This window comes from Galeopterus variegatus, unplaced genomic scaffold, assembly GCF_000696425.1.
Source record: "Galeopterus variegatus unplaced genomic scaffold, G_variegatus-3.0.2 Scaffold2555, whole genome shotgun sequence".
NCBI lineage: Eukaryota > Metazoa > Chordata > Mammalia > Dermoptera > Cynocephalidae > Galeopterus > Galeopterus variegatus.
This window is the reverse complement of record NW_007728666.1, coordinates 62,252-80,128: the sequence shown is the minus strand read 5'-3', so window position 1 is coordinate 80,128 and position 17,877 is coordinate 62,252. Positions and strand designations below refer to the sequence as shown.

The following is a 17,877-nucleotide window of genomic DNA, read 5'->3' as shown; positions in this document are numbered from 1 at the left end:
CCAGAGTTGGGAAGAAGGAGCAGCATTGAGAACAGCCCTAAAGGACTAGCTGGGTTGAGCTCATGTTTTGACATCATGCTAGCCTACATAACTGTGTGGTTTTCTCCATCTGGGCACCGTTGACTGAGTATAGAGGTTGTGATCCTAGTTGGGTTTTGAGGTAGAAGCAGAAAAAAGTGAAGAAGGCCAGGGATTTGAGAGTGATGTTTATGAAGTTGCTTGAATAGAGGGTCCAGGCTAGGTTGAAAAAGGGGGTCAGTGCGCTGTGGATAGACTTGGAGAGAGCCAAGGTTCAAGGCTTGGCAGTCTCAGTGAAGTCAAAGAGCAGCAGAAGGTGGAGGGTGGAAGGAAGCTAAGGGGATAATGCTGTGTGTAATCAGTGGGATGTGGCAATTTGACATTGCAAAGATGAATTCATTCCAGGTGAAGCCAAGGGCCAACATATAGCCAGCAATCAGGTGAGTGAAATTACTGGAGATGAGAGTTAAGGAACTGAGAAGCCAGGAAATTGAATGAGTCATCTAGAGCAGGTCTGCAAACATTTTCTGCAAAGGCCAGCTAGTAAATATTTAAGCTTTGTGGGCCATTTGGTCTGTTACAACTACTCAGTTCTGCTGTTGCAGCGTGAAAGCAGCCATAGACCATTCAAAATGAATGTGTGTGGCTGTGTCCCAGTAAAACTTTGTTTACAAAAATAGCTGATGAATTAGATTTGGCCCAGAGGTTATGTGCAGTTTGCCAATTTCTGATCTACAGCCTTGTGACTCAAAATGTGGTCCACAGACCAGCAGCATTGGCATCACCAGAAAGCTTGTTTGAAATACAGAATCTCAGGGCCCACCCCAGACCAACTGCATTTTAACATAATCCCTGGGTGTTTTGTACATACCCCAAAGTTTGAGAAGCACTTTGTTAGAGAAACACTGAAGTCTCTCAAGATGATGACAGGAAGCCAGTGAACCACTTGCCAAAATCTTTAGTGAAGCGGGGGTGTGGTATTTGATGTTGAGGAAGAAAGGCAGAGGTCAGTGTGGTCACATATGGCAAGGGCTTCAGACAGAAGGACCCAAGGAAGGAAAGGTGCAGAGCAGTGATTGGTCCTGGGAGAACACTGACCCACTTCCCACTCTGTGGAAAGTCTCTTTCTCTCCTCTTGTTCTTCCCTCTCCTGTGCCTCTGTTGGAGCTAGGTTTCCAATTGCTCACTTTCTCCAGGTGGGAGGAGTTTACTCTTATGACTGCAGTTTTGGCCATGTGCCCAATGTGGAATTGATGAAGTTCATCGCAATGGCAACATTTGGCTCCTACCTTTCCACTTGTCCTGAGCCTGAGCCAGGCAACCTGGGTCTGACTGTCTACCACCGGGCATTTCTCCTCTACTCCTTCCTGCGCAGTGGGGAAGCACTGAACCCTGAATATTACTGTGGTGAGAGGCAGAATGGGGTGGGTGTGGGAAGCAGGGAGCATAGAATGGGCCCAGAGATCATGCAGGAATTGGCCTAGGGTTTGGGTCCCTGGAGGACTGAAAGTATAACTGTGGCTGGCTATTCTGGCACTGGTCTCCCATGGTGACTTCAGATTTCGGCAAAGCTCTTTCCCCCTGTATGCCCGTCAGCTGATAGATAACTCCTTTCCCCTTCCCCATCTTCACTGGTCTTGTAGGCTCTCAGCACCGCCTATTTAATGAGCACCTGGTCTCCGCAAGCAGCAACCCTGCCTTGGCCTTGCGCCGGAAGAAGCACACTGAGAAAGAGGTGGCAGCAGACTTGGTCAGCACTGTGTCTGTACGGCTTCGAGAAGGCTACAGTGTCCGAGAGGTCACACTGGCCAAAGGTAAGGGTCCCTAGGCCCTGCTGTAATCCCACAGATATCTAGAAATTTGTGTGGAGGAGGACCTGCTGAACAAAGCAGAGGACACACATGTATTACACATGAAAGAGTATCAGTGAAATATTCTGTTTGTCATTTGAGACAAGTGGGTTTTGAGTTGTCTCTTCAGGGCTTAGTTCTTATAGCATGTAGCTTCCCAATTTCATCTCCTTTTGCTCAAGGTGAACCAGCTGAGGGTCATGTGGTGTCCTGAACTTGGCTTTGTTTTCAGATTACTCCTGCAAACTTCTGTTTGTGTCAGTTGGCAGGCTCTGCCTGAAACTTATGGAACCATGAAGTTTCATAAGTTTCTGTCTGAAACTTATGGAACCATGCTTGGAACCTTTGGCCAGGCTAGAGTTCCATGATGTAGGTGGAGGTTTCAGATAGGACTCAGTCCCAGGCCTGGGGGTTTCAGATAGGACTCAGTCGTGTGCCTTCTTCCTTCTTCCCGTAACTGGCCTTCCTACTTCCCCTGAAGGAGGGTCCCATCTGGAGGTAAAGCTGGTGCTGCTATGGAAACACAACATGCGCATTGAGTATGTCGCTGTAGCACCCTGGCCCCTGGAGCCTGAGGGCCCTCGAGGAACACGGGTGGAGGTGACAATGGAAGGCGGCTATGACATTTTGCATGATGTGTCCTGTGCACTAAGGCAGCCCATTCGCTCACTGTATCGTACCCATGTTATCCGACGTTTCTGGAACACACTACAGAGGTGAGTGAGGTCACTGCTCAGTGAGTGATACCCCATTTGTTGTGTGGAGGGACAGATTTGCAAAGCTGGGAGCTGGGGAGAGTCACTGAGAGCATCAGGCTTGTGTCCAGGGCTCCACATCCCCCTGAGGTTCACCTCATCTGTACCCAGCAGAGTCAGATGTGGCTCAGACTTCAGGCTTGGCCCTTGTTCTGCAGCATTAACCAGACAGACCAGATGCTAGCCCACCTGCAGTCCTTCTCCTCAGTGCCTGAGCATTTCACACTTCCTGACAGCACCAAGAGTGGAGTGCCACTCTTCTACATCCCTCCTGGCTCCACCACCCCGGTGAGTGGCTCTGATGCTCACCAGCCCCATCCATGCCTTGTTTCATGCTGACTTGGATTGGCACAGCACCTGGGGCCCAGAACACCTTCTACTTCCTTCCTTCTCAAGTCTGAGGCACTCAAACCAGAAGCCTAAGCTTTAGCCTTGAGAGTGCCTCTCCTCCCTCCCAGGGAGGAAAAAGATCTATAAAGAGAGGGTGTTCTCAGTCGAGCACAGGTGGCAGAGGTAAAGACTTGCAGGTAGTTATGTCTCAACAAACTGCACACCCCCTCACTCATGGCATACACTGGGCCTTGCCCAACCACTTTTTCCAACCACCTCCAGCCACTGCAAACTGTATACTTCCTGAAGACCACAGCTTCCTTTGTCCTGTGCTTTCTTCACTCAGTCCACAGCTGTCAGCCTAGCACTGGCAGGCAGGTGGCTTATGCTAGTGTGCAGTGGCCTCATCATGAGGTCCTGCCATCGCTCGGTGGCTTTCCTCCAAAGTCAGTGATGTAAGCTGGGCAATTCCATCCTTCTGGACTCAGTTTTAAAGGTCTACACAGTCTATCCCTGGGCTCAGTCATCCTAATCTAGCCTTCACACTGGAAGCAGTTTTTACCTCTGTCCCAGGCTGGACTATAGCCTTTAGCCTTAAACCGCCTCTATCTCTGACCCCCTGAACTGAGTTTGCTGTTTGGGATTGTACCCTTGTTCTCCATAAATGCTCCTATAGGACTGTCCTTCCTATCCCCAGGTGCTCTCCCTTCAGCACAGTGGTTCCGACTCATGTCATGCCCAGTTTGCTGCCTACTGGAAGCCAGTGCTGTCCATGGATGCTAATTCATGGCAGCGTTGGCTGCACATGCATCGCCTGGTGCTAATCCTGGAGCATGACACGTGAGTACCCTCAGGGCTAGAGCCATCACTGGGGTGGAGGAGAAGGGGTCAGGGTATAGGGAACAATGAGAAGGAAGCAGCCAATGAGCCCTTACCACTGTGGCCCTTTCATAGTCTTCCTGCTCATCAGCCCCCATAGCCTAAGGCAGGGCTTAAAAGAGAGAGGTAGCAGTCTATTCTTTTCCCCAAGATTGGGGCTGGGATGTCTGACCTCAATCCATACCCCTCTTCCTAGACCAGTCCCCAAGCACTTGCATACCCCGGGCAGCAATGGACGCTATAGCACTATCCAGTGCAGGATCTCACACTCCTCGCTGACCTCTCTGCTTCGGGACTGGAGCAGTTTTGTGCTAGTTGAGGGCTATTCTTATGTCAAGCTGCTCTCCAGGTGGGCAAAGTGATGTCCCTCACTCTTCCTCTACCACCTCATCCCATGTTTCTTCCTCTAACCACAGACCTCACCCCTACTTCCTCCTGAACCCATTTATTCCTAACCTAGGGCTACTCACTAACTCCCATTTTTTCCCAGTGCCCCAGACCAGCCCCCCTTCTCCTTCTACATGGTTCGCATCATTTCCAAGGCCCCATGCATGGTTCTCCGCTTGGGTTTTCCCATTGGCACACCGGCACAGGCCCGTCACAAGGTGAGCTGAGCCCTGACTGACTCCCAGACCAAGGAGCCCTGGGGTGTAAATAGCTCCATCTCCCCAGACCCCACAGGGCCGGGTCTGGTAGAAAGAGAAGCCCCCAGACCAAGTAAGGCCTGGACTAGAGGGTTCACTCACTTCATCTGTGGGCCCCTTCTCCCAGACCTGGAGGAGATGGAAGTAGGAGGATCTCACCACATTTTCCCCTCAGATTGTGTCAGGCTTGCGGGAAGAGATCCTGCGCCTGCGTTTCCCCCACCGGGTACAAAGCAAGGAGCCAACACCCAAGGTGAAACGAAAAGGGCTGGGGGGTATTGGAGGGAGCAGCTCTCCCTCCAAGTCATCCCCTGTGCTGGGGCCACAGCAGGCCCTGTCTGACCGGCCCTGCCTTGTGGTCCTACATAAGCCACTGGACAAGCTGCTCATCAGGTTAGTATAGAGGGTAGAGAGGGGCCCAGAAATGTGTGGGAGGGGTGTGGCTTGGCTGGGTGTGAGTACAGATTAATAGGGAGTTGCCCCATTTCCCAGGTATGAGAAGCTACCCGTGGACTACCGGGCACCCTTCTTGCTGACACTGGAGCCACCAGGGCCACTGCCCTTGGTGTCAGGCCGCTCAGCCTCTTCTAGCCTAGCTTCACTGTCCCGCTACCTATACCATCAGCGCTGGCTCTGGAGTGTCCCGTCAGGACTGGCCCCTGCGCTGCCACTCAGCGCTATCGCACAGCTCCTCTCCGTCCTCACTGAGTAGGTCACCCAAGCCCACCAGGCCACATGAGGCAGGGAGAGAATGAGTGTGGACTCTGGGTTTGGACCTTGGCAGAAAACCTACACCAGGCAGTTCCCCTCTCTAAAGCCCAGGCTCTGCTGCTTCTGTCAAGTAAAGTCTCACATACAGAGTAGCACATGCTACAACCCTCCCCCCATTCTAATTACTTTGGCCTCTGGTCCTAATTGGACCTGTTGCACCCTGAGGGACCACTAGTCTGAGTAGGGCCACCAGCAGACTAGGCCCCTTGATGGTTGCTGGGAGGGGGTGTGTAGGGGATGCTATACTGAGTGTCTGTTTTTCCCACATCCTGGCCCTGCCCCCACCTTCATTGGGCTTCAGAGTCCGACTCTCTGAAGGGTTCCATTTCGCCTGCAGTGGGGAAGGAATCATCAACATGGTCCTTGAGCTTCCAATTCAGGTATGTGCCTTCCCTCTGACACCACCCCCGTAAGGTCTGTCCTAATCCCATGGACACTCACCCCTGAGCTGGGTTGGGACTGCTGTAAACTCTGCCTCAAAGGGACCATGTGATCAGAAGACCCAAGGCCTGAGGCCAGAGTCACAGGGCAGTGTTGCAGGAGAACTAAAATTCTGAAGGCCAGAGCTAGGCCAGGCCAGATCTATCCATTGACCGGAATTTACCAAGACCTTCCATTTTGCCCACAGAATGAACCACCAGGACAGGCTGCAGCTGAAGAGAAGCACACGTGTGTTGTCCAGTACATCCTCTTCCCCCCACACTCCACCTCCACCAAAGACAGGTGAGACCTGTCCCCTCTTGGAAAGGTGCCTCTCTACAGAATCCAGCTTCTCCCCACTGTCCCCTGACTCCCATACCCTGAGATGATCATGATCCCAGAGTTGGGGCAGGGTTGCTGTTTTTAGATGCTTCATCGGGCAGACACTGTCTGGAAAGGCCTTCCTCCTTCCCTTCGTCCATGGGGCTCACTCCCTGCCATGAAGTTGTGCGCTGGACTCTCCCTCTCCCTCAGGCTCAGAGCCCTTCTTCCTTTAGCTTCTCAACAGATGATGACAATGATGTGGAGGTGGAGCAACTGGAGGGAGACTCAGAGCTCAATCTGGTCACCGAGGTGTGGGTGGAGCCACAGCATGGGCGAGTGGGACCTGGCCCTGAAAGCTGGAAGCACCTCCAGGACTTGACATACTCTGAGATCCCTCAAGCTGTGAGTGACCTCGGAGCAGTACCCCCACCTCTTACCAGGTTGGGGTGCCACCTGCTTTGGAGTACTGCAGCCTTTGGGCTTCCTGGTTCCTCCGAATCCCTGTATTCTGAATGCCTTTGACTATCTGAGCTTCCTTGAGAGCTGGAGGCCAGGGTATTCTGGGCTAGAAGGCATTGACTCCTGACCTCTGATATTCCTCCCCTAGCTGCACCCACGGGATGCTGCCTGCATAGGCTCCATGCTGAGCTTTGAATACCTGACACAGCTGTGCCAGAGCAAGGAATGGGGTCCTCTGCCCCCAGACCCAAGTGTCTCTGATGGTCAGTGGGGAAGGTGGCCCACTGGGTGGAGCATGGGAGTGGGAAAAGAGAAGGCTGCCACAGACAGGTAATCAGGGTCTCACTACGTGTCCTGTCTTCCTTCCCTCACCCCTAGGATTGGACCAGGGAGGAGACACCTGTGTCCATGAGATCCCTTTCCATTTTGATCTGATGGGATTGCTGCCACAGTGCCAGCAGCTCCAGATGTTCTTCCTTCTGCTTTCCAGAGGTGGGTGAACTTTGTACTCACTTGGCCCGCACCTAAAGGGCCAGCAAGCCTGGGAGTATTAGAGAATAGAGAGCAAATGAGTCAGCAAATGAGCAAATGAGTGATGGGGCATGAGGAGGCTCTGAGGCTACAGGAGGGGCTTTGCTGGTCAGAGCCAAGCTGGGGGCACTGGACCGCAGGAGGCTCTTGGTGCTGAGCAGAGTGTGTGTTGGGCAGAGCCAGAGGGTGTCCCTCTCGCCGAGGGGCCCTGTCCCACCAACGACATGGTGCTGTGCCTGCTGCACAGCTGCCTGGGGCAGGAGCTGAGTGACCGGGAGATCCTGCTATCCCCCACCGACCAGGCTGCTTTCTTGAGTGAGGTGCTATGGCGGACCTGCCATGGTCCAGGTAAGCTCCCCACCTTTTTTCTTACCTCCAGACTCTGGCCCCACCTTTCCCCACCCCCACAGGGTGGTTTCCATCTTTGAGTTTTGACCTTCCCCTTCTTTCCCTCTTCAGCAGAGAGCCCTGCCTCTCTGCTGGCCAGCCCTCTTCCACTCATCTCTATGCCCATTGTAGGTGCAGAGGGACCACCAGTAGGGGGCCATGGGATCCTGAAGGATCCAGCAGTTGCCAGCACCCAGGCCACTGGAGACTCGGCACTCACTACCCCGGTCAGCACCAGTTCTTCTCCCGAGCCCTTTTCATACTGACCTCCTTCCATCAGCACACGTTTATGTCCCTGCTTCCTACTACTCTTGATACTGAATGCCTCCTGCCAGTGACAGAATGCTGCCATTTTCCTTTGTCCTTCATCTGTCAAGCTGTACCTAAGATGAGTCACCTCTGGGGTGGAGGAAGGGAACAGGGGCTGGATGTTCCTTCATAGAACACTCTAATTTTCTGTTTCTCTCTTACAGAGTGAAGGCCTCCTTGAAACTCTCAAGCCTCTCATCCCCACCCAGCCCCCGCAGTGGCGCTGCTATGCAAGGCTTGTGACATCCCAGCATGTGTTTCTGACTTTTCTCCCAGCTACCTTCTCAGGTACCAACTGCTCACCTTCCTCACTAACCCCCTCAGACACAAACCTCCCTCACTGGCCCACCAGGCAGCTCTGATTTACATCCCTTTTTTTTTCTTGCAGATGTCCAGCGTCTTGCTGCCTGTGGCCTGGAGGGACCCTCTCAAGAGGAGACAAAGCCTAAGTTTGGGGATGGGAGCGTGGCTCCCATCCTGAAAGATCTGGGAGGAACTGGGGTCAAGGCTACAAAGTCCCAAGTCCCCATCCTCAGTGTAACCCTAGCTGGTGGTAAGACGGCTGACTCTTAAGCCAGTTAAGCAGGAGTGGGAACCAAAAACAAATAGAGACTTGAAGACCACATGACATTTTTTCCCCACAGACAATACCCAGAATCAAGAAGAGCTGAGCCCACACTTCCAGCAAGACTTATCAGCTTACCCTGGGCATCAGGGTCCCCAGACAGAGGGAGCAGAGGGGCCCCGGACCCGGTGTCCTGTCTATATCTATAGCTGTTCCCTGGAAGCACTGAGGGAGCAGATGATTGGCATGCAGCCCCCTCAGGCACCCCGAGACCTCATCTTCCGGTGAGAGCCCTCTGTATTGACCTATGTCCCCCACCAACTATGGCCCCCAACCAAGGTTCAGGTACACACTATTGGGTATGGACAGACAGGTTGATGGATAGTGGCAGGAGTTCAGCTTCTTAGCCATGTCCTGCCAGCTCCTTGGTTGGCTTCCCTTAGCAACTCAGTTGAACTTGCTGGGCCATGAACACATGTGGTGAGAGTCCGTGGTTAATCCCTTGGAGTGTGGGTGGCTGATGAGTCTGAAGCATCACTTAGGTGAGTTGCCAAGCTCTATTTCCCCTCCCATTCCTAGGACTCAGTTCCCCAACCACCCTCCCCCATCCTCAGCTTGGATGGAGCCCAGGCATAAGGAGGCAGCCAACCACTGCGCCTTGCTGCAGGAGCATGCACAGCGATGCTACGTCCGTGGTGAGCAGCAGGGCCATGGGAGGGAGGAGTGAGGTTGTGCGGGAGGAGATACAGGGATTACAGGGTGGGAGCCGGAGAGGCCATTCCAGAGCTTGACCCTTGTGGCCCCTTCCACTTCCATCAGGGCTGTTCCGGAGCTTGCAGCAAGCACAGAGTGTGACCTCCCAGGACCTGCTGACAGCTGTAGATGCCTGTGAGGAGCTACTACAAGAAGTAGACATCACCCCTTTTCTGCTTGCACTGTGTGGTCACACTTGGGGTTTGCCTCATGCACCCCCAAGCCCTGGTCCTCTCAGCCCTGGGCCCTTCAGCAGCAGCATCGAGGAGGGCCCCGAGCCTCGGGAACGAGCTATCCTAGCTTCTGAGTCCAGGTTAGGATTGTACTTGAATGGTGCATGAGCAGGCACTAAAGACCAAGCCTGTAGACAGGGACCTTCAAGTGCAGGGGAATGGGCATGCAAGGTGGTACCTAAGCACTAGAAGAGCAGGAGGGCTTTGTCACTGGCTTTCTGCCTCCCATGCAGCCTTCTTCCATTTGGCTCGAGTAGCAGTCTTCTCTCCCTTCCAGGCTCTTCTCATCTCTCCTTCTTTGGTGTGGAGTGATGACCTGGGTTGGGGTAGAGTGTTCCCAGTTGCCAACAGCAAAAGTAGAGACTTGTTCTGAGGCCATTCATTCAATAGCAATAATGTCCCCAACTAATCCGAGTTTCATAGGGGCCAAAACTATGTATTTTGCTCATTGCTGAGTCTCTAGCTCACCTTAGGGGCTCAGCAGGTCCCTGTCCCTGAGGGATGAAGGGAGGGAGAAGGGCAAGCAGGCAGACTGCTATGTATCTAGCATCTACAGTGCATTCGCATTGGAAAAACAGAAGAACCAGAAGCCTGGATATGCTGATGACACCTAGATCAGAACTCCATCCCAGTTCCCTCTCTGGAGCTCTAAGTCCCCCACCTTGCATGCCCCCCAAATGAATGCATTTTCTTCCCACCAAACCTTGCTTCTCCACCTGTCTTCTCCATTCATGGTGAATGATATCACCCTCCACCCAGTGATGTGAGTCAGAAAACTGGGAGTCATCTTTACTCTGTTTCACAGACATGTCCGGCCATTAAGAGATGGGGAGGTTAGAGCCAAAATGGGTGGGTTGGTTCTCCTTGCCTCTTCCACCGCCCATGCCAGTGTGCAAAGCACCATTCCTATAGACAGAGATAGGTATGTGCTGCTCCCCAGTTGGGAAGCAGGCTCCTCCAGGACTTGGTGGCTCTAACACTTCATCACCTCCACCCCGACCACAGCATAGAGACTGAGGACCTAAGCGAGCCTGAGTTTCAGAGCACCCGTGTCCCTGGCAATCTGGACCCAGGCCTGGAGATCTCTTTGACAGACGTCTGCCAGCTCAGAGGAGAGGCACATGATGCCCTTCATAGCCTCATCCAGGTGGGAAGCTCGGGTGAGGGTAGAGGAGGGGTAGAATCCTGCCTATGGGGGATGGTATTCTCTCCTGGGTTGAGGGCGTGCATGTGTCCTGTTCTAGGGTAGGGAGTAGTGTCCTTCTGGGGACTAGCTGACATTATGGCCTCCTTCCAAATCCTGAAACAGGAGAAGTTCCTGGAGATCAGTCGTCTCCACTTTCACACAGTGCCTTCCAATCCCCACTACTTCTTCTATTGTCCTCCATCCAGCAGGCGAGAGGTGAGTGGCTTTCTTCCTTACCTCCTTCATGCCCCGGAGGCCCCACTTAACTCACCCAGATCCTCTTGAATCTTGGTTCCCTGAGGTCTGGAGGTGGCTCTTGTCCTGCCTTGGATCAAGCTATCTCTTTCTTTTTGCCTAGGATGAGGGCCCCCGGGACACAACAGACAGAAAAGTCAGTGACCTGGAGTTTTCAGAGGCTGAGCTCATGGGAGAAGAAGGTGTGGGGGCAAGCGGGTTGAGGTGGGGGAAGGCTGCTTCAAGCCAGAATTCAGGGGTCTCCACTGCCAGCCTTTCCTACTGACCACGCGACATGCACCACCAGGAGACACATCTGCCTGCTGTGTGGTCACCGAGAGTGACCCAGAGCTGGAGGTGGAATATTGTGAGAGCCGTGAGCCAGATCTGGGACCTGCTGGGCTAGACTCTGCCTCGCTGTCAGATGCAGACACTGTGAACCCTGATGAAGACTCCTTCAGCATCTTGGGGGGCGACTCACCCACTGGGCCTGAGAGCTTCCTGCATGACCTGCCACCACTCTTTCTGCACCTTACCTGCTCCGTGCGGCTGCGTGGGCAGCACAGCTCTGTACCTGTGTGCAGCCTTCCCACCTGCCTGGGTGAGTTTGAATCCCAGCACATCCTGCCTGCCTGCCTATCTGGAGGTAGAGGAGAGCCTAGGGGGATAGCTCTTTAACACTTAGAACTTGGAATCTGTGCTTATCTCAGGGCCCCCAGCAACCCCTGACTTTCTCCCTCTCCCAGGTCAAGTACTTTCCAGTCTGGAGGGTCCCCCCATTGGAGGCCGAGTTCCCCTGAGGGACCTTAGTGTCACTCTAGATGTCTTCGTGCTGACCTTGCCCCTGGAAGTGGAGCTCCCACCGGCCTCGGACCCTCAGCACCACCGGTGTGGCAGCAAGTTTGGTGGAGGGATTGGGGCCTTGTTGGTGTAGAGAGACTATTAAAGGAATCTAGGGCACTTGGGGATTAAAGAGACCTTGAGGAAGGAGTGATGAGGAGGCCTGGAGAGTCTAGTAGCTCCTGACCTTTGACTTTTCCTCCCACCCTGTTCAGGTCAACATCTGAGAGCAGTGTTTCATTCCCACGATCCCCAGGGCAACCATCATCTTTAAGGTCGGATGATGGCCTGGGGCCCCCACTGCCACCTCCAGAAGAAGAAAGGTACTTCTTGAGCTTTCTCTAAGAGTTCCTTGTGCCCCCTCAGTTTCATTTTCTGGAAACCAATACCTTAAACCTTTCTTCCAATTAGGCACTCAGGGCTATCCAATCTGGCCACACCCCACAGACTGGCTATTGAGACCACGATGAGTGAGGTGAGGGCCTTCCTTTCCCCAATCTAAGTGACAGCCCCCCAACACTGTAACTGATATCCTTTCCATCATATGAGTGAGGCAAAGTACCCCCTTTTTCTGGGATTGAACTGAGGCCTCCGTCAGTGTGTGAGGCAAAGTATCTTCTAGTCTGGGAGGGAGGTGATGCCCCAGTAAGCAAGGGAGGTGCCCTTTGCCACTTCCTGGATTGCTCTCTAACTGTAGATCCGCTGGTTATTGGAAGATGAGATGGTAGGGGCACTGCGAAGAGTGGGCATCCCCCAGAGCCCTGCCCTGCACCGTGCAGCTGCCCACATCCATAGTTCTCCTGGACGCTCCACCTGCCTTCGCCAAACTCTACCACTGAGTTTTGTGTTTGGGCCAGAGCGTTCCCTCACACAATTCAAGGAGGTAAGCTGCCCTCAGAACACTCCATGGTCACCTTGAGGCCCAGCCTTTGCTGGAACACATGCTCAGGACTGGAAGGCTCTCTCTTAGTTTGAGTTCACAGAATCATCCCTCCTGTCTACCTCCTCCCCACAGTGTCTGCCTCTCACCCCTATGCCTGGCAGCCCAACTCAGTGGAAAGAAGCCCAGCTTCCAACCTTGTCACTGGGCCTGTTGAACCTTAGTCAAGTCACTGAGGCTTTTTTAACCTCAGCAGTGGGAATGCTAGCGTCTGCTTCACCAGGTAGTTGTGAGTGTCTAATGAGGAAGTGTAGGGCGCCATTACAGGGAGGAATGCTCCTATCTAAAACATGACCTTGGCTCCTACTCCCCAGGAGTTCCGCCACCTCCACCTCCCTGGCCACGTTCTTCTTGAGGACCCTGACAGTGGCTTCTTCTTCGTGGCAGCTGGTCAACAGCCAGGTGGGTCCCATGAGGAGCTTCACTCAGCGGCCTGGACTTGGCACAGCCATGAGGACAGGGCTGAAGGCATCGAAGGGGAGGTGAGTCTGACCCAGGAATGGAGAGGGTTGGTGGTGGGTGTGTGGAACATATACCTCAGTCCTGACTTCCTGCTCCTCAGGCCCTGACAGCCAGCCCCCAAGCTCTTGGTTCACCAGAGGATTCTGAGGGTGCTCCCCTCATCAGCGTGCCACAGGGAGGTAAGAGAGGGCTTGGGCAGCAAAGTCTGGGGACCAGGACCAGCACCGGGGACTTATAGGTCTCTGGCCCTGCTTCCATTTTGGAGACTGGTCCTGAGCAGGATTATGAGAGGCTGCACGCATTTCCCTTTTCTATCCAGGGAGTCAGCCTGGGCCCAGCCAGGGACTAAGTCTCATGTCCAGTCAGGGCAGTGTGGACTCAGACCATTTGGGTAAGCTGGGGCAGGAGGTGGAGGACTCTAAGCTAATGGCAGGTGGGCTTGGGGCTACACCGGGAAAGGTCTGGGCAGGGGGCATCAAAAGGTTCTAATGCCCTGTGCACTTGGAAGCTCAGATGAGTCAGGCCCAGCTAAGGGTGAAGGTGAAATTCACATTTGACACAGGTTATGATGGTGGCAGCAGTGGCTCAGACAGTGAGGGTCCCAATGAGACTGTCAGTGAGAAGGCCCTCTTCACATTGCGGACTCCACCTGGGCAAGCACCTCCACAGCCTTCAGTCTCAGGCCTCCCTGGGCCTCGCCTGCCTGACTTCTGGCTCATTGTCCGGGTACTGCAGGACCGTGTGGAAGTGTATGCACATGCACGGTAAGTAGAAGCCAGGGCCTTCTTTTCCCTGTCCTATGACACCTGTCGCCAGTGTTGTTTCAGGTAAGACAAGGAACAGAGCTTGGGTGGGATCTGACTTGTATTCTAAGATAGGGGGCTCCAGAGCACTTTCCACATCTTATAGCAAAGCACATCACTTTCAACTTTCTTAACGGAGTTAGAAAGCTAATGGGGATTTTGGCTTGTCTGTGGTTCAGAACAGCTTCAGAAGTTGATATAGAAAATGTATATATGTTAGAAGGAGTAATAGCTAGTAGTTAATGATTGCTTACTATGTGGTAGGCACTGTTCTAGCACTCTATGTGCATCAGCTCATTTAATCTACATAACAATCCTAAAAAAATACTATTATCCTTATGGTATGGATGAAGAAACTCAAGCACAGAGAAGTTAAATACTTGCCCAAGGCCATAGTAAGTGGCAGAGGCAGGATTCATACCTAGGCTTCTGGTTACATACTGCTCTAATCTTAGGGGTGGGCGGAGTGAGCAGGGGTAGGATGGGGTTGATGAGAAGTGAGGACCACCATGCTGACTGTATTAGTCTGTTTCTTTTTGTTCAATGCTTATAAAAAATAAAATACATGGAACTAGGTAATTTATAAGGAAAATGAAATTTATTGCTTACAGTTTCTGAGACTGGGAAGTCCAAAGTCCTTCTGGTGGTGGCAGCAGTGACCCAGGGATCTCACATTGCAAGATGGTGGAAGCAGAGAGAGCAAGAGAGATAGACTCTCCTCTCTCTTCTTTTAAAGCCCTCAGAACCATGCCCCTGGCCACCATTTTTAATCCATTCACTGTGGCATGGTCCTATAATCTAATCACCTCTTCAAGGCCCCACCTTTCGATTACCATAATAGGATTTCCCACCCTCAACATTCACAGTGAGGATTAAGCTCCAGTGAGGTTGGGGGGCATCCAGTCTACAGCACTGACAAAGAAGATTTGAGAATAAAAAAGAGGCATGCTACATGATGGAAGCTTCAGTATGGTAGCCGAAGCTACCACATGTGGGAGCTGGCAAGGCAAGCATGGAGCCTAGACTTCCAGAACTGCTCTTGAGAATTCCATTTTTTCCATTTCCCATCAGGTTTACTTCCCTTTGTCCAATCCTACTTCCTCTTCATGGTTTCCCTTTGCCCCAGCTGCAAGACTTTCCCTCCCCACTGTAATCCTGTGTTAGATCACTCCTTCCTTCCTAGGAGCCTGGTTCGGGAGGATGGGGGGCCAGGCACCGAGTGTCGCCACCTGCAGCAGCTCCTTGTGAGGCGAGTTGGGGAGATCTGCAGGGAGGTCAACCAGGTAAGGGGCAGCCAGGGGCAGGGCTCTCCAGGCACTGAGACACAGAGCCAATGAGGAAGGAGTTTCTAGGAATTTGACTTTCAGAGGCTACTGGTCCATCTCAGACTCAACAATAACTATAGGAAATTTTCTTTGACTCCCAAGTTACTGGAGTGCTGTTATTCCCCTAAATGTCTACGAACTGGAGAGAGAGAGAGAGAGAGAGAGAGAGAGACACACACACACACACACACACACCAGTAACAATGTGTTATTCTCTCATACCTTCCCAGTAACTAAGAGCTAGATGTTCCCTATCATTGCACTGAGCTAGCACTAGGGATATAATAGTGAACCAGACAGAAAGAAGCCTTTATGTAGAGTAGGGGAGATAGACATTGAACAATTACATTACACAAATTATTTCAATTACGATTGTGAAGAATTCTTCAGAGGAAGAGTAGAGACTGCTATGAGAGCATATAGCAGGGATCTGACCATCTGAAGTATCAGGGAGGGCTTCTTAGAGGAAGTGATTTTTAAGCCAAGACCTGAAGGATGGCAAACAGATTCTGGCAAATAGGAGGGACAGGTGTTCCTAACTGGGATTTGCTCTCAGAGCCCTGAGCTCTGTGACTGTGGGACACCATCTGTGACCTCCCAGTGATTAATGATGGTTCTTTTTGACCTCTGAGACTCCCAGTGATAGAGGGCACTCTCTCAGCCTTTTGTCATCCCTGACATGGGGCTCCAGTTGTGAGGAGATATTTCAGCTTCCTGACACCTTGTTCCTTTTTCTCCCAGCGACTCCTTCTTCAGGACCTTCATGACAGTCATGTGTGTAACTCTCTTCTGGTGGCCGAGAGTGAAGAAGACCTGTGGCGCAGTGAGACCCCCTTCCACTCCCGTCAGCGGGCACCACTGCCCAGTGATGGTGAGATCCCACCCAGTAGCCTTCGTCACAAGGCGGTGCAGCTGCCATTGCTTTTACACAGTACTTTGATAAGAAGCTGGGGGCAGAATCCCCATTACTTGGTCATCGGTGCCAAGTAATAGATAGCAAGGAGGATAGGACAGAAAAGGATCACTGGAATTGGCTGCTCTGAGTTCATCTGTGACTTTCATGAAACTAGTTTCAGTGGACAGATGGGACTAGAGCCAGATGAAATTGAAAAATGAAAGGATTATAGATAAGTGGAGCAGAGAATAACTGCTCTTTCAAGTAGCTTGGCAGTGAAGGGAGAAAGAAGGTAGATGTGGCAGTAACTAAAGGAAGACAGGGGTAAGGAAGGAGCTTTAAGGTAGAGACTTGAGCATATTTATGTTCCACAGGGAAAGAGCCAGTAGAGAAGGAGAGGTTGAAGAGTACAGGAGAGAAGAAATTATTGAATGGGTGTCAGGCTGTGACCTGTCTTCCTAAGGGCATGCCTCTGCCTGTCCCTGTCTTGTTACCCAGAATGATCCCCTTCCCCCAGCAGGGTAATAGACAGGGATGAGGAGTCTGGGGGAGTGAGGACAGTAGACTCGTTCACAGCTGAGGTCCATCTAATAGGAGGATTGGCCTTCTGAATAGTGATCTCTCCAGACAGACAGGCACAGGACCTCTTTGGGATTTCTGGTCATGTAAGGAAACATGATAATCTACTCAAGATGGTAATTGAAGTCTCGACACTACTACTCTCTTCTTTTACTCCTGGTGACCTCCCACCCTAACTCATAGGGGAAAAGCTAACTCATGTCATTCATTTGCAGTTCTCTCTTCTGCCTTAAAAGTAATATCACACTTGTTTTTAACATTCGCAGCAAATCTGTAGACAAAACGTTCCTAACTTCTCCAGGAGAGTGTGTCTCTCAGCACATCCTGGGTTGTACTCCATATCAAAAGAGAATCCCCATAATTAGTGGACTTCCATGGTTTTGAAGGCAGCTTCTGCAAATTCAGGATGATCTAGGACAGCCAAGCACTTTTACTTCGAAATGACTTCCAGCAGCCCAAGATGTAAGACCAGTCAGAACCCAGGCACAGCCTTTTCTTGTTTTAGTCTCTCCATATTTTTTCCCTGAAATCCTTAGCAACCAGCATTCCGTTCCAGAGTTTACACAGAAACTGGATATCCTATATCCTGCTCACACCTGACAGCAGCTTCTCTGAGAAACTAAAGTGCTACTCGACCTCCTGGAAGATTCCTTGTCAACCCGGAAACCTGAAAAGGGTCAAACAAGACATTGGTCTGTGGCCATGGCCCTTGTGTACTGTCACATCACCCTTTGGGTTCTGTACCCCAAAGCACAGGACATAGTTTTCTCCCACCCTGCAACTGGTGTGCATAAGCAACGATATCCTTTTTTTAATGAGGTTACTGTTGCAACTCCCTATGAGGACACAGGGTTCTAGTGCCACTCACATACATTATGACAGGGTCAGAGTTTCTTAACTATCTTCAGGATTTTCTCATGCCTTCCCTTTCTTGACACTTCTCCTTAGCTTCTCTCTCCCCTTGAGATAGTTCTAAAAGCCCTTGTGCTATGACCTGTCTTCCTAAAGGCATGCTTCTGCCTGGCCCTGTTGTTACCCAAAATGATCATCTTTTCCCTGCAGGGGAATAGACAGGGATGAGGAATCTGTGGGAGTGAGGACAAGTAGGCCATTTCCCAGGTGAGAAGTTTGTGGAGGGCAGAGGGCTGTGTGTCCTGTTTCTGATCCATGCTCTCCCTTTCCCCAGATTATGCTGCTGATGAGAGCTGTGCGCCCCGAGGGTACCTAGCAGCAACAATGCAGTTTGTCCCTGGCCATTTCTCCTGTGACATTGTATGGGGAACTGTGATCCGGGTCCATTCACGCCTCAAAATGGGGCCCAGCATGGGGGTCTCTCGGGGTATGTGATTGGTGTCGGGGGTGGGAGGATCTGAAGAAGGGAGTTT

At 52.0% G+C, this 17,877-nt stretch overlaps 1 protein-coding gene across 1 annotated transcript in view; it reads left to right on the top strand.

Annotated features, from left to right (window-relative positions):
- The window catches only part of SZT2 (seizure threshold 2 homolog (mouse)), a 52,626-nt gene that overhangs the window by 18,873 nt on the left and 15,876 nt on the right, over positions 1–17,877 (top strand). Inside the window, exons 8-43 of the mRNA XM_008582270.1 lie at positions 1,215–1,425; positions 1,662–1,832; positions 2,350–2,584; positions 2,782–2,911; positions 3,651–3,793; positions 4,029–4,181; positions 4,323–4,437; positions 4,652–4,869; positions 4,969–5,184; positions 5,549–5,627; positions 5,876–5,970; positions 6,225–6,393; positions 6,599–6,713; positions 6,829–6,942; positions 7,159–7,329; positions 7,501–7,595; positions 7,842–7,965; positions 8,066–8,230; positions 8,322–8,526; positions 8,822–8,937; positions 9,062–9,308; positions 10,234–10,375; positions 10,538–10,630; positions 10,773–10,851; positions 10,956–11,249; positions 11,395–11,536; positions 11,704–11,811; positions 11,900–11,963; positions 12,186–12,371; positions 12,743–12,910; positions 12,991–13,069; positions 13,210–13,281; positions 13,453–13,654; positions 14,877–14,976; positions 15,760–15,889; positions 17,679–17,831. Of these exons, the coding sequence (XP_008580492.1) occupies positions 1,215–1,425; positions 1,662–1,832; positions 2,350–2,584; positions 2,782–2,911; positions 3,651–3,793; positions 4,029–4,181; positions 4,323–4,437; positions 4,652–4,869; positions 4,969–5,184; positions 5,549–5,627; positions 5,876–5,970; positions 6,225–6,393; positions 6,599–6,713; positions 6,829–6,942; positions 7,159–7,329; positions 7,501–7,595; positions 7,842–7,965; positions 8,066–8,230; positions 8,322–8,526; positions 8,822–8,937; positions 9,062–9,308; positions 10,234–10,375; positions 10,538–10,630; positions 10,773–10,851; positions 10,956–11,249; positions 11,395–11,536; positions 11,704–11,811; positions 11,900–11,963; positions 12,186–12,371; positions 12,743–12,910; positions 12,991–13,069; positions 13,210–13,281; positions 13,453–13,654; positions 14,877–14,976; positions 15,760–15,889; positions 17,679–17,831 (5,299 nt within the window). The remainder of the gene's footprint in view (positions 1–1,214; positions 1,426–1,661; positions 1,833–2,349; positions 2,585–2,781; positions 2,912–3,650; positions 3,794–4,028; positions 4,182–4,322; positions 4,438–4,651; positions 4,870–4,968; positions 5,185–5,548; positions 5,628–5,875; positions 5,971–6,224; positions 6,394–6,598; positions 6,714–6,828; positions 6,943–7,158; positions 7,330–7,500; positions 7,596–7,841; positions 7,966–8,065; positions 8,231–8,321; positions 8,527–8,821; positions 8,938–9,061; positions 9,309–10,233; positions 10,376–10,537; positions 10,631–10,772; positions 10,852–10,955; positions 11,250–11,394; positions 11,537–11,703; positions 11,812–11,899; positions 11,964–12,185; positions 12,372–12,742; positions 12,911–12,990; positions 13,070–13,209; positions 13,282–13,452; positions 13,655–14,876; positions 14,977–15,759; positions 15,890–17,678; positions 17,832–17,877) is intronic.